At 31.3% G+C, this 16,405-nt stretch overlaps 1 protein-coding gene across 1 annotated transcript; it reads left to right on the top strand.

Moving 5' to 3' along the window:
- The first annotated feature begins 7,860 nt into the window (after window positions 1-7,860).
- On the top strand, window positions 7,861-14,827 carry LOC112681714 (brefeldin A-inhibited guanine nucleotide-exchange protein 2). The gene is made up of 23 exons (XM_025552008.1): window positions 7,861-8,234; window positions 8,304-8,476; window positions 8,539-8,679; window positions 8,737-9,132; window positions 9,194-9,336; window positions 9,399-9,633; window positions 9,699-9,868; window positions 9,922-10,290; window positions 10,345-10,504; window positions 10,593-10,750; window positions 10,827-11,071; window positions 11,143-11,294; window positions 11,355-11,483; window positions 11,543-11,843; window positions 11,909-12,036; window positions 12,098-12,566; window positions 12,643-12,803; window positions 12,871-13,131; window positions 13,203-13,338; window positions 13,398-13,564; window positions 13,783-14,092; window positions 14,169-14,419; window positions 14,486-14,827. Exons 1-23 carry the CDS (start codon window positions 8,111-8,113, stop codon window positions 14,612-14,614), a joined length of 4,908 nt encoding a protein of 1,635 aa, XP_025407793.1. The 5' UTR covers window positions 7,861-8,110; the 3' UTR covers window positions 14,615-14,827.
- The last annotated feature ends 1,578 nt before the right edge of the window (window positions 14,828-16,405 follow it).

The raw sequence follows: 16,405 nt of genomic DNA on the forward strand, positions 1-16,405 counted from the left end.
TCACTGACAGTCATTGTAGCAATATAAATTAAATTTACAATTTTCTCAAGAATCCGCCCATTAAACATTGTACATTTGTGCGTATGGTATATAACATACCTACTATTGCTAATTTATGTTTGCACAAATGGTACATTATAGATACATGTTAGACAATTGTCTAACATTGTTAGTATTTTACTAATATGTGTACTAAACATGTGTTGTGTGATGTACCATTAGTGCAAACATAGATTAGATATAGGAACCTTATATAGCGTACTTACAAATGTACAATGTAGGTATTCAAATTTAGTCTCAAGTGAAAAATTCTTTTGAAAAATTACCCCTTCCCCCCTAATAATAAAACATATAACTATAACTTAACCTTACTACTTATAAAACATACTTTTAATTAAAATAAGCAGTCAAATAGATTATTAATTATTATAAATATTGTTTTTTACATCTTGTGCAATTTACAGTGAAATAGTTTTATTAATGAATTATAAATTTGTATTCTTACGAATATGTATTTCATAGTGAACATAACTTAAATTGATATATTTTTAGATTCATAATGTACCTACAATAAAAAACAATAAAAAAAAAAATTTATGAAACAATAAATAAATAATATTTTTTTTGGCTTTGGAGAGGGGTTAAGTAAAATTTAATTGGTGCAATTAATCAACACGGATCCCTTCGTTTGTCCAAATGCACATACTTTAATCATTTAATTCTACCGTCCCTACCTAAACAGATTGATGAATCACGAGTGACTAAAAATAAGTAAACATAATACATACATATATATAAATAGAAAATATTTCAATTCCTTCGGTTATATTGGTATTAAATAGATTTTATTAACTTTAATGTTAACAAATGAGGAAAAATCAACATGGAATCACTGTACACTTGTACCTAATATATTTTTAATATTTTTTGTTTTTTGTCAATAACAAAAATATATTTAGTTGTCTGACTATTTTTTTTTCATTTTTTGTAGAGTATGTAGGCAGTGGTAGCTACAGTTAATTTACCATGTGTAGGTATGCAAATAACTGAAATCTGTGAACACCCACTAACCAACAAAAGTAATTTTTTTCGTATGCAAGAACATTTTTATAAAATGTTGTATATGTATTATGTACACATCCATTCAAACACACTGTAAGCACCTACTCACCCACCCATCAGAATCGTATGTATCCGTCGATAAACTTGAAGCATAGGATAACCGCCACTGTATGTAGGTATAGGCGTATAGCCGTTTATGATATAATTGTATAAAAACACAATTCTATGATATAATATAACTGTTTTGCAGTGTTGTACTGGTAGATATATCTATGGGTATATGCACTATTAAAATATGAATATCAATTCTAAAAAAAAAAAAAATGTTTTTGTTATGCTCGGATAAATTTAATTAATTGCTTACATGTTTATAACTTCTAATAAGACTATAAAATACAACACCACAACACTTTAGACCATATATTACAATTTATTTTTACTGACCTGGAATAATATGTTGAGGCTAGTTTTTTTTTTTTGGAGGAAACTGATATTTAGATTTTACACCTTATAAAACGTTTTATAAACAAATTTGTGTAAAATAAAAAAATTATAGAAGTCTTGTCTTATGGACTACCTAAAAGAGTTTGATAAGATTTAGACTTTGGTAAGGGAACGTTCCTTTACCATTTTTGGTGATTATAGTCCCCCCTCGACATTTTCACAATTTTAACCATTGTCTACAATGATTACATTTTACAAATAATATTACATTATTATTAAATAAGTAAATGAGTGCGATTATGTTTTGGAGTAATGTGTATTAAAGATGACAAAAGAAATACAATAATATTGTTTGTATTTACGCATGTAACGTCAGATCGATTTACGATAAAAATGTTTAATTTGTAACTATTACCATTGATTCTACAACCAATGCTATTACTAACTCCAATAATCACCAAAATCTGTTGCTTTATATTATATACTAACACTTTTATAGCATTATTGCGTATGACCGTTTATGGGTACCATATTACCATCTGGCCTAATTTTCTTTGTTAAAAATTCTGAATTATTCATGAAACTAAGTTTTAGTGATTCCTAACAAATAACAACAAAATAACCATAGTTAATTGCATTCATAAATACTAATTATAATACTTAAAACATGACTTATTCATGAAAAAAAAAAATTATTCAATAATGTATTATAACGTGATTCAATATGAATCATCAAGTGATAGATATTTATTTTGAGTCACGTTATTTTCTTATACTCCAAAAGACAATCCACCAAGACGCTAACTGCGTGTAAAAAAAAAAAAAATCAAAAAAATCATGAATTAGTTATCCCGACAAGATGCAATAAAAAAAAATAAATCTGGTAAATTTACTGATTTGAATAAAAGTATTAATCTGAGTTTAGTTTACTTGGCAGAGACAAATATTAATACATTTTATCACGTCTTCGTTAATTATTATTAAATAGTGAGATACCCAGATATAAGCAGAGCTATAGCTAGAAGTTGGCAAGAGGTATCTACGCCCCGGGCGCAAAAATGATAAATTTGCATTTTATGATAAAAATTACAACGATCAATGTTGTACATTTTATTTATGAAAACTTCAACGTTGTTTATACATATTAATTGAAGCAATTCTTGAAAATAATATCTGATACTTATAATATATTTAAATTGAAAACACATTGGGCGCATTTTGAAGTTTACCCCTCCGGCGCAATATTTGGTTGCTACCGCACTGGATATAGATACTTGATTATCAAATTATTCATGTAAATAGAGACAATTATCAGGTGGAGTAAAAATAGAGTTTTCGTTCCATTCGGTGTACCGTGCATAACTGTGTCCGTCTTGAATCATACGTTGTCAGTGTACATTTTTTGAATTAGGCACACCGAACGCTGTTCGTGGATATAGAACAAAGTAGGTGAGGTTTTAAATGTTAATCAATTATAGTTAGTATTTAAAAACCCAATATAAGGTATTTAATCGAAAAAAAAATCTTCTAAAGATAAGAAAACATTGAAAAATATATTTAATGATAATATATAATCATATATCTGTTATTTGTGTACACGATTTTTTTAATTTTTTTTTTTTATGTTAAGTTAAAATAACCGTTTTCACAAATCCCTGGATTGCGATAGAATAAATATACTAAGAATTTACTGGTTAGCCGGAAGTCTAAAGTCCATTGTGAACAGTATGCATTTTCGATGCCAAATATTTAACAAGCAAATATAGCGTGAATTCGTTTTCGATTTGATTGCTTTCAAAAGTCGCTATTGTTTTCGCTTCAATACAAACGTTTTGTATGAAGGTCGGTCGTATCAGACATTTAGTAATTTCCACTACCAATGCCGGGTTCGTAAGAGACCCGAAAAATGCTTTCAAACATTAAAAGTTCGACCTTATTTAATATTAAGAAATTTGGTTCCAATACCACATCAACCATTTTGTGTTATGTTACGCTACATTGTTGAAACTTCATGTTTTCTTTAGAACTTAAACGTATAATGTTATTGGTACAAATGGTATAACTATATGTAACTGTCTCATTGAAAATAAACGTAAAATAAAAACTCAAATGAAAAGAAGAAACAACTTTTTCACGTTGTATTGGAAGTTTTTAGTCTGCAGAGGATGCTTACAAGTTGCGCCTGTGCAATCTACCGAAACAGGGTGACAAATATGAGTGGAGAAAAATGTTTATTTGTTTAATAAATAAAAACAATTTACTTTTAATAACACACTTCGCGGTCGACTGTTCGCGATGGCCTTCGACTTTCCTTAGCGATGGCCTTCACCAGCAGGTTTCATCATATTGATTTTGTGACACACATGATTACACCATAACCTTCTACAGCCTATGTGTTATTTTTCCGGAACCAGTTGGTGACCGGCGGTTGTCGAACGAACAGCATGCAGCGTCGATTCGGCGAAGACATATATTGAAATCACTGGATTGGCTGATAATTGGTAAACTCGAAACGCCGTGTCTTTTTTTTTCAATTCAAAGCGAGACGTTTGCTTAATTCTGATGGGAGAAATGCAATTTTAGCCGTATTTGAAATTATATTGGTCAAAATTACATGGTTCAACCCAACAAAGGTCACGCGACTGTTCTACAGCTGTGGCCAGAGCCGTCTTAAGGATTCTTAGGGCCTGGGGCGAATTAATTTGGGGGCACATATAAATCATCATAATGATATACGACCCACTTTGCAATTATATGTAATTATTATATCAATGCGATGTAAAAATAAATTGTGTACGTTGCTACCTAAAGAAGATTTTTTTTAAAATTTGTAATCCATATTAAATTAAATGCAATAGCAAATGTGCTAATACTTATAACTTAACTTTAAAAGCGGATTTATACTACAGTACTGTAAATGGTAGTATTGATACCGGTAATTAGTATACTTCATAAAAATGTAGAATATCTGTTATTTTGCAACTTTACGGATATATGTTTTTCATCATAAAACGAGAAAAAATAAACGCACAATTTTGGTTTCATATCTGAAATTCGAACTCTTGCGGCCTTGTCTAGTGATTTAGAGACCTGTGCCTAATTCTACTCAACTACCTACCTACTATCATTGATTTTATAATAGATTATAAATCTATTATAAAATTATTGCTACTAAATTATTTTTATTATCAAAATCGGGCTATCTAAATGAACAAAATATTATTTTTTTTAAATTATTGTGATTCATGAACCATTGTTTTTTATATTGTAATAAATAATAAAAACTAATAATTTACACTTTCATACCTAGTTACTTATAACTAGTTATATAATTACCTATATTTTAGATACTTAGTAATTTTTTTAAATTGTTTAGAAATTAATTAATTAGGTATGACATAGTTGTAAAAACTGCAGACGTAGTGGTAGTTTGAATAAACAGATACTTATATTTAATATCACATATTTTAGCAAAAAGATATTTGATAATTTTTCTGTGTTAACAATAAATATTCTGATAACTTTCGAATGCAAGCAGGGGCGGATTGGCCTATCGGGAAATCGGGAATCTTCCCGATGGGCCGGTCCTTGTTTGGGCCGCTCTATATTATTATATTATTACCAAAAAAAAATTTTATTTTGTAAAATAAATAAAAATCATTAAAAAATAAATATATATTTAAAGATGCATTAAGATCAAACTTCAAGTTCAAGTTGGAACTAATTAATCATGTGACTTACCCAAAACTATTATAGCTATAATTATAATAAAGTTATTGTAGATTTTACTAATTTAGGAGTGAAACTAAACAAATTTTGAAATGGATGCAAAATAAAGCATTTTTTTTTTTGGGAGGGGGTAGGGGTAAAATAGTTTAATATGCGGTTCATGGGCCGGTTTGTTTCATATTTCCTGGGCCGAAAATAATTGCCAATCCGCCCTTGATTGCAAGGGTTTATTTGTTAATTGTTTAAAGTCCAAAAATTCTTTACAAATGGAAAATGGATTTCTAATAGTTGGTTTTACAATGTATTCTACAATTACAAGTTTAGCATTTGATAACATCAAATATTTGTCTTTCATCAATAAAGTTTTTTCTGTTATATTTGAATTATTTATTTAAATTTTTTCAAACATTTTATCAGATACACATGTATATATATGTACTATGTACCATATGAGTCTACCGACGGTAGATGAGGAACGAGGGGTGTTCGTGTTATTGCAAATAGCGTGTCTGTCTTTATCGGTGGGTTTCAGAGTTTTTTCTCGAAAATTATACCATTGATTATAGAATAAACTTATATATATGTATATACATATAATATTATTTCAAAGACAAAATTATTATTAATGATTACGAGAAACAGTTGACAACACAACCACATCACCATAATCAATTGTAATTTGGTCAACTAAAATGTAGTAACACCTCTATACTACATCTCATACACATCTATAGAGCAATGTAACTGACATAAAAGAAATTAAACGTCGCTGCGATGTTTTGTTACGTTGAATGTTTAGCGGGAGGTACGATAAAAAAATACACACAACATTTGCAACATTTTAGTAAATATAGTTTCCCATACCTAATCAAATATACATTTAAATGCGTCGGTATAATGAAATCGTTTTTAATAATTTCTCAACAATGCATTACCAGTTACCGGATTTCATTTGAATGTAAATTATTCCTAAATAATTTATAAACGGCCATAGACCTTGGACGTCGGCGCGTCGATACTTGCGATAGCGAATTTCCACGTACATTTTTATCGAATCATGTTATTCTTCACACTACGGCAATAACCGTAATGAATTATAGTATGATGGACGACGCCGAGTATTTCTAAACAATCCGGACTTTGAGGGTTCCCCCTTTGAATTTCTCTAGACCCGTGGTCCGGGGCAAATCGATCCCGTTGCCCCCTCCCTGGTGACGCCCCTCCGTGCACATAGATGTACACAACTTTGTACGACATACGACTTGACCCGCAGCGGCATCTTAGCAAAATCATCTTAAGGAGTCGACGTTTTTGTTTTCTCTCCAAAATTAAAAAGTCCACAATTATAACTTGTGATTTAAAAATCGCAAATAAAAATTCGGATTACGGATTCGACGCACGCACTCGTGTTCAGTACGTGACAATTGCACGCATATTTTATGTCGGTGCACACGCACAGTTTTGGCCGTACGACGCGGAATCTTTCGAAAATAGCAATAAGACAGGGATACCGACATTGGCGTGCGCACGGGGGTGGCCGAGTGGGCCGCGGCCCCCCCCTCCGGACTCTGGCTTTTTCTTTAATAAATGTATATCTATACTATACAAGACAGCGAAAATTGTTACATTTTACATGAATAAAGTAAAGCCAGTTTTAATCTTATAGTATAGAATTGATATCTGTGAATAAATGTAATAATGTTATTAGTTATTAATCAGACTAATCAGAACTTGCATATAATATAAAAATTGAAGATGTAATTGATACGTTCAAAAACCTTACTCCCGTGGACCGAAGGATGGAGTTGTAAATAGTATAATAATATGTAAATAAGGATTTCTTAGATATAAATAGTGCAACTTTAAATAGTATTTATTTTTATATTTGCATATTGAATTAAAGAAATAATTTATAAAATTTAAAAATATTTAATTATACTAGTAGTCTTTAGTACAAGAATCTTCGGTCCACTTTTTCATGCCCCCCTCCCATCGCGGACAAAGTTTGCGCACGTACAGTGGCGTGCCGAGATAAAAATTTTTTTGATGCCAATTTCAAAGTCTAGATCACCACCCATCCACCCATATTTAATTTCATCTTATTCAGAATTCATATATCAATATTTCTCGACCTAAATATATACGATGATTATGTGATTTACAAATTATTATCCAACAACCACCCACCCCTTTTTAACTTGATGCCTGGGCTTCATTTAGACCTATATTCGGCACGCCACTGCGCACGCCTATGGGTACCGGTAATCCGCCGACCTTTAGGATGTCGACGCATCGACATCGAGATTGTTTTTCTTTGAATCCAAAAGTCGTACGAGCGACGGACCGAAAAAAAAAAAAATGAAAAATTGTTCGAACCTGTACGGTTCTTCGGACATCTTGGTTTTTGTAGTTGTTGAAAAAAAAAAAAAAAATGTTGCGACACATTCCTGTGCTCGTGACCCACTGCCAAGCATAATTTTTTATCTATGCTGCCAACGATGGGTGATACGAACTGTATTGTATTCGTCGTGGAGAACGGCGAGCGGCGTACTGGTGGCGCTATCTAACGGCCCGGATCACCGCCGACGATCCAAGACGTGTGTTATCTCGTCGCGGCCGTTATCGGGCATCCAGTTGGAACTTGAATGACTGTATTGCTTGGAATACGCCGCGGTGATGCAACACCACCACCGAGTCGATGTAGTCGTGTAACTGCTGATCAAACATCGGTTAGGCGTTCAATCACCGTTCACGCGTGGAAAATCCATTGCCCGCCGCTGGCAACAACACCCGCGCGTTTGCTCGTGAGTCGTGTTCAGCTCGGGCAGCCGTCGCCGACACTGATGGTCGCCTTCGCCCGTGGTGGTCAGTTAACATGATCAAGAGGTCCAACGCCAAAGAGATGTTCATCATACGCGCGTTGGAGAAGATACTTGGCGACAAGGACATTAAAAAGTCCTATCACGCAGAGTTACGAAAGGAATGCGAAGCCGCCTTGCGTGAGTACCTGCAGCCGCCTGTCTGTCGCATACCATACGACCACCAATCTCATGGTTTGATTTTTGCAGAGAGTATAAAATCTGAATGTCGAGCCGAGGAGAAGACAGATGCTTCGTCCGCTCTGCCTCTGCCCAAGGATGGCAGTTCAGCCATCTCAGCAGAAAAATACTTTAGGCCATTCGAATTGGCCTGCCAAAGCAAATCGCCCAGAATCGTGGTTACATCATTAGATTGTTTACAAGTTGGTCCAATTGTCTAATTAGCACATTAGCTGTTTGTTTATAAACTGATTGTTGGTTTCAGAAACTCATTGCCTATGGTCATTTGACAGGAAATTGCACCAATGACTCTGGAAAGCCACTCATTGATAAAATTGTCGAAACAATCTGTGACTGTTTTACAGGACAACAGACTGACGAAGGCATTTTATTGCAAATCATTAAAGTAAAAATATTTTACATTTTATTTTATTCGGTTAACTAAATTATGATTTTTTTTTAGGCACTTTTAACTGTAGTTACTAGCCAACATGTTGAAGTACATGAAGCCACAATTTTAAAAGCGGTTAAAACGTGTTACAATATCTATCTAGCTAGTAGAAACTTAGTGAACCAGACAACAGCTCGTGCGACTCTAACTCAAATGTTGAATGTGATCTTTACACGCATGGAAATGCAAGCAATGGAGGCAGAAGTTCCTAGAGATGAGCCAGAAATTGTTGAGTCATGTAAAGCTGATGAAACAGTTCATAGTGATGACTCGAGTAATCTAGAAGTGATAGATGAAAGTATTATTTTTGATATTGTTAATGAAATATGTGATTCTGCTATACAAAGTTTTGACTGTGATATAAAAACTAAGGAATTAGCACAAGATATTGTAAGATCTATGTCTGAAGTAAGTTATTCATTGCTGAATGATCTAATATGAAATTAATTAATGAAAAATATTTTTATAGGAGAGTTTGGAAACTCCAAATGAAACTGAATGTAAAACTGTAACAGCTTTTAATCATATATTACAAAAGGATGCTTTTCTTGTTTTTCGATCTTTATGTAAGCTATCAATGAAACCTTTGCCAGAAGGAACACCAGACCCCAAGTAAGAACAAATAAAATTTATATTTAATATACCTATTTTATCTTACTATTTATTTTTTTAAGGTCCCATGAATTACGTTCAAAAATCCTATCTTTACACCTTTTACTATCAATTCTACAAAATGCTGGACCTGTATTTCGTACTAATCCAATGTTTATCACGGCAATTAAACAATTTTTATGTGTAGCGTTATCAAATAATGGTACTTCATCAGTACCTGAAGTCTTTGAACTTTCACTTGCAATATTTTTGTCATTATTATCACGTTTTAAAACTCATTTGAAAATGCAAATTGAGGTAGGTAAAAATATAAACCATATTTATATGATTAATCAGTTACAAAACAATTTTTTTTGTACTAGGTATTTTTTAAAGAAATATTTTTGAATATATTGGAAACTTCTAGTTCAACTTTTGAACACAAATGGATGGTTATTCAAGCATTAACGCGCATTTGTGCTGATGCTCAAAGTGTTGTTGATATGTATGTCAATTATGATTGTGATTTATCAGCGGCTAACCTTTTTCAAAGGTAAATTATAAAAGTAAATTTTAATAAATATGGTAACTGTTATTTTATTTTAGATTGGTTGATGACCTTTTTAAAATAGCACAAGGTCGCCAAGCTGTAGAATTAGGTGCAACACCAAACCAAGAAAAATCTATGCGTATTCGTGGACTTGAATGTTTGGTGTCTATACTAAAATGCATGGTAGAATGGAGCAAAGATTTATATGTTAATCCTAATTCCCAGACCAATCTTGGTCCTGAAAAAAATGTACGTGAATATGATACAAATGAAGCTACTGTTACTCATGACAGTCTTAATTCATTTGATGGTAGTGAATCCAGTTTGACATCAAATAGTTCTGGTAATAAAGAAGCTCCAGATGTACCCCAACAGTTACAAGTGCTTAAGCATCAAAAAGAAGTCTGGGAGACTGGCATACTTATGTAAGCTTAAATTAATTTAATTTGAGACATATTTTAATCAATAATATACTTTAGGTTTAATCGTAAGCCTAAACATGGTATAAATTTCCTCCAAGAACAGAAACTTCTTGGTACTAGCCCATCGGATGTTGCAGAATGGTTTCATGTCGATGAAAGGCTAGATAAAACTGCTATTGGAGATTTCCTTGGAGAAAATGAAGATTTTAATAAAGAGGTATTAAAATATATATAATTATGTGTATGTATTTATTTACTTCTATTGTAATTTCTATATATATATATATATATATTTATATTTTCAGGTTATGTACAATTTTGTAGATCAAATTAATTTTGCTGGTAAAGATGTTGTTTCAGCATTGCGATTTTTTCTCGATGGATTTCGTTTGCCTGGTGAAGCTCAAAAAATCGATAGGCTATTAGAAAAATTTGCTAGTAGATGGTTTGAGTGCAATCCAAAGTAATCATTGTTTAAATTGAAATATTCATCGACTGTCATAAAAAATAAACTTATAAATATTTAAAAAAATGTTTAGCAATGGACTCTTTGATAGTGCTGATACATTGTATGTGCTCTCTTACTCAATTATTATGTTAACTACTGACCTACATTCACCACAAGTCAAAACAAAAATGACTAAGGAGCAATATATAAAAATGAATAGAGGTAGTTGTATATCAGATAATAAGGATTTACCTGAAGAATATTTGAGTAAGATATATGATGATATTGCTGGTCATGAAATTAAAATGAAAACTACTGTAAAACCTGGAAAACAATGTATGTTTTATAGAAAAATAAAATTATAATTTTGTATTATTATTAATAATGAAATTATTACACTTTTTTAGCAATACCAAATGAAAAGAGACGTAAAATATTATGGAACATGGAAATGGAATCAATAGCAATAGCGGCTAAAAATCTTATGGAATCAGTTAGTCATGTTCGAGCTCCATTTACTGAGGCTAAGCATTTGGAACATGTTAAACCAATGTTTAAGGTTTGACCAGACATTTAAATTATATTTATGTAGAATAAGCATATTTTATTTAACCTACAGATGACATGGACCACGTTTTTAGCAGCATTCAGTGTTGGCTTACAAGATTGTGATGATTTAGAAATAGCTATGTTATGTTTGGATGGCATTCGTTGTGCTATTAGAATTGCTTGTATTTTTCACATGAGTGTAAGTTTGGTAAAATACTTTTGTGTTATTGAAATAAATATAATATTGTTTCTTTCCAGTTGGAAAGAGATGCTTACGTTCAAGCATTAGCACGATTTACTCTATTAACTGCAAATTCGCCTGTGACTGAAATGAAAGCTAAGAATATTGAAACAATAAAAACTTTAATAACTGTTGCATATACCGATGGAAATTATCTTGGCACTTCTTGGCTTGATATAATGAAGTGTATATCACAATTAGAACTTGCTCAAATGGTGGGCACTGGAGTTAGACCACAATTTCTATCTCAAGTTATTAGCAAAACTTATCCGCCTATTGAAGCCCTTAGTCAAAAATTAAATTTTACTACATTGGATTGTAAGTCATATTTATTTTTAATATGTGTTTATATTGTTTGCTTATAAAATTATTTGATTATTTAGCTAGTGGAAAAGGATCAATAGGAGAAACAAGTAGTCAAAGTGTTGTAGTTGCTGTAGATCGTATATTTACTGGTTCTACAGGACTTGATGGTGAAGCTATTGTTGAGTTTGTTAAAGCATTATGTCAAGTATGTACACTTTATTACCAAACCAAATGAAGAAAATATTGTTAAGTTTTTTTCTTCTTAGGTTTCTATTAATGAATTAGCCAATTCAACACATCCTCGTATGTTTAGTTTACAAAAAATTGTAGAAATTTCTTATTACAATATGGGTCGTATTCGACTGCAGTGGTCACGTATGTGGCAAGTACTTGGTGAACACTTTAACCGTGTTGGTTGTTATCCAAACGAAGACATTGCTACTTTTGCTCTTGACTCATTACGTCAGTTATCGATGAAGTTTATTGAAAAAGGAGAGTTTGCAAATTTTAAATTTCAAAAAGATTTCTTGCGGCCTTTTGAAATTATTATGAAAAAGAATCATTCCCCGACCATAAGGGATATGGTAGTTAGATGCATTACTCAGATGGTCAATTCACAAGCAGCAAACATTAGATCTGGATGGAAGAATATATTTGGTGTGTTTCACTTAGCGGCTTCTGACCATGATGGAGCTATTGTTGATATGTCATTTCGAACTACACAACATGTGATCAGTGAGTAATTATTATGTTGTATAATGTTATAATTTTGTTATTTTGCAATGTTTTTACTAATGGTTATTTTATATAGACTTATTTTACAAACAAAACTGTATAATTATGATGGAATCATTCCAAGATGCTGTAAAATGTTTGTCTGAATTTGCATGTAATGTCAGTTTTCCAGAAATTAGCATGGAAGCAATACATTTATTACGTACCTGTGCTGATTGTGTTCATGATAAACCTCACGTAATTATTCCGTTCAGATAAACCTAAACTAATTATTTCTGTACTTATGTTATAATTAAATTTTTAGATATTTGCTGAACATTTTTCTGAAGAATCTTCTTCTGTTGATGAAGATGGTGTATGGGTACGAGGATGGTTCCCATTGTTGTTTGAATTATCATGTATTGTTAGTCGATGTAAATTAGACATTCGAACCCGTGCCTTAACTGTTCTATTTGAACTTATTAAAACACATGGTACTGTATTTAAATTGAATTGGTGGAAAGATCTTTTCAATGTTCTTTTCCGTATATTTGATAATGTAAAACATCAAGAGCATAGTGTTGAAGTAAGAAATATTTAAATTTATAACGATATTAGATATTTTTATTTAACATTTTAATTATATGTTTGTATTAGAGAATTGAATGGATGACTATCACATGCAATCATGCACTAACATCAATTGTTGATGTTTTTACTCAATATTTTGACATTTTGTGTCCAATATTACTACAAGATTTATATGCTCAACTCCAATGGTGTATTCAACAAGGTACATTTAATTTACTTAATTTTAAATAAGCTAATTAATTTTTAATTTATGTATCTTAGACAATGGTCAATTAGCTCAATCAAGTACATACTGTTTGGAAAATTTGATTACATCCAATGGATCAAAATTTGATAAGGTGAACTGGGATTGTACTTGTCAGACAATAGTGTCAATGTTTGACAGTATGATGCCGAAACCATTACATGAACAGAGTTCACGGTCTGAGGTATATGCATATACATTTATTTATTTAATATTTTACGAGTAAAACTCGAGCTATTATTATTAATTAAATTATTGCTCATAAAATGGAACTTTTTTAAAATTATTTTTCGTGTATTTAAAATTATATACAGTACTTAAATTAATATGATTTAAATAACATTCAATAACATTTAAAATTGATTGTTTAATATAATTTTCCATCCATTCATATGATTGCAGTTTGTTAAACCTGATGTCTTAATAACTGCAAAATGTGTGATACGCCTTGAGCTAATTCGTACTGTGGATAATATTGTTTTTTTTCCTTCTACATCACGTAAAGAGGATCAAGAGTATTTGGCATTAGCTCAAAATGCTACTATCAATCAAAACACAGATATATTGGAACAGCAACAAGAAGAGCAGGGAATGTACAGTAACTTGAGTTCGGAACATTTGTTTATGTTAACTGATTGTCTCTTGCGTGTTCACAATTATACAAAACAATATAATTATGCTATATTGCAAAACATTCCACAGCGAAGTTACAGTTAGTAACAAATTAAAACCATTATAATCATATTCAATTATTATTAACAGTTAAATAAATGTTAATACTTTTACAGTTAATGATGACATATCAAATATGTTGACACAAGAAACCCAAAGTGTAGCTTGTGTATTGAGAATAGCGTTGAAAGCTATATGTGATGAATCACGACGTGTTCATTGGGCACATGCACAAAATGTTGCTAGTAATGTTATAAATGATTCACTTCAGTATTATTTATCATTGAATAATCCATACCATCAAACTTCGTGGAATCCTATTTTATTGCTCATATTTACAAAACTGTACAAGTTACCAGAAGACAAAGTACGCAAAAACTATTTTATGGTTGTTTTTAGTTTTATAATAACTGTTGTGATTGATTTATTACAGTTTGCTGTACAATCTTCACAACACTATTCTCTGTTGTGTGAAATGATCAGTATTGATCTCAAGCCTGAACTGAAAACAGTTCTTAGCTGGATATTTTCACGCATTGGACCAGTTTTTAAAATCACGTAACAATGTTATTCGCAAATTTATTATATATTTTTATAATGTTTATTATTAAAATGTGGTTATTTCTCACTAACTTAAAATGGTATTGCAACACAAAGATTATGATCATTAGAGCAACTCAACTGCTGATTGCACACACCTATTATTTACAATTATTCAAATAAAAAGAGGGAAACCAGTAGAGGTTTTTTTTATTTAACTTATTATTTTTTTGGTTATTTTTGTTAACTTTGTATGTTATACATGTATAAACAATATGTCAGAGTGTATTGTTATTATTTATTGTGTCACTTGTTTTTCTATTGAATGTGATCTAATTAAATATAGTTAGGTATAGTATAACTCATATGAGTTATTTTAATATTTATAGTTTAATTACTGTATAATCTAGACTTTTAGTATGTGCTAATATGACCGTCCCATATACAAATATATAAAAATATATTTTGTGAATTATATCCTTTAGAAATGTAATTTTGTAAATCACTAATTGTTTACTATGTGTCTTAATAGATATCTTTTATGTAAAAAATTAAACATTTGTTATATTTATCTGTTAAATTGTTTATTGTTTTTTTTTTTTTTAATTCTACAATATATAACTCATAATAAATCATTTCACTTTTTAGTTTCCTTCTAATCCTGTACATAAGTAACACCGAGTATCAATATTTGATATATAAATGTATACTTGTAGCAGTTATTTTATAGTCACCTATTATATCAGAAAGAATGCACTTAGAATGAGATTTGTGGTGAAATTCACAAAAATAGAACGGAAATTGTGGAGTTTGATATTGTAAGACATAAAAGTCCAGAACATATTTTTCTTGAGTGAAATCATTTTTTTATCGCAAAATTTAAATATTTTATTATTTTAAGAATTATTGTATACAAATGATTAGTTATTATAATATGAGATTTTGAAACTTGCATAATTTTAATTTACCCCTTATGTGGCTTAGCCCACTGTAAACATTATCGATATGTTGGTGGAGTGGAAATATTTAAAGAGAAGTCGCTGAAGGTTATGGGTTCTCAAAATATCCGTTTTTTCAATACTTATTAACTATTTTTCCCAAATGTTTACCTTTACGCACTTTAAATGGTAATAACTGTGGGCATGGTACTGCAACCGTTTGGCGAGCTCACTGCGGAACTTCAATAAAAACATCCCTCGGTTTATGGTGAAAATCCTCATCAGGTGGACCTCAAAAACCTAACACTGGTATCAATCTAAAATGTTCCGCGACGATTACCTAAATAATACACACGAAAAAATTGCAATAATTAATAATTCTGAATTAATATCGAGGTTTCCTTGAACCCGTAAACGTGTGTCTACCAGTAAACGTATTTTCCCATTTCGACCATAATGTTAATTAAAAACTAACAATTGCCGGTTTAAGAGGTATATCAATATAATTCAAATTTCTTAGTCGGACAATTCTAAAGATAATGATTTTAGCTTAATTTTTCATTCATATGATAAGGCATAGGGATTCGAAAAAAAAAAAAAAACGAAGAGGTGGGCATGACGTTATTTTGCAAGAAATCGTTGATTTACAGTTGGAAAAATTTGTTCGTTGAAAAAAATCAAACGACAATATGACACGAAACAAAAGGGTTTTATGACGCGGCCATGAGATCCTGCGGGCAACAATCAAAACTGTAGTTCACAACGCCCGATGAAACGTCCAGTGCTGCTGCCGCAATCGTGTTCGGAACGCAAATTCTAATAACACGACGGGACGAATTTCTCCGTTCCGCCTACCGACGGCATCGGTCGAACTC

This window comes from Sipha flava, unplaced genomic scaffold (genome assembly GCF_003268045.1).
Source record: "Sipha flava isolate LNK unplaced genomic scaffold, YSA_version1 195_pilon_pilon, whole genome shotgun sequence".
NCBI classification, from domain to species: domain Eukaryota; kingdom Metazoa; phylum Arthropoda; class Insecta; order Hemiptera; family Aphididae; genus Sipha; species Sipha flava.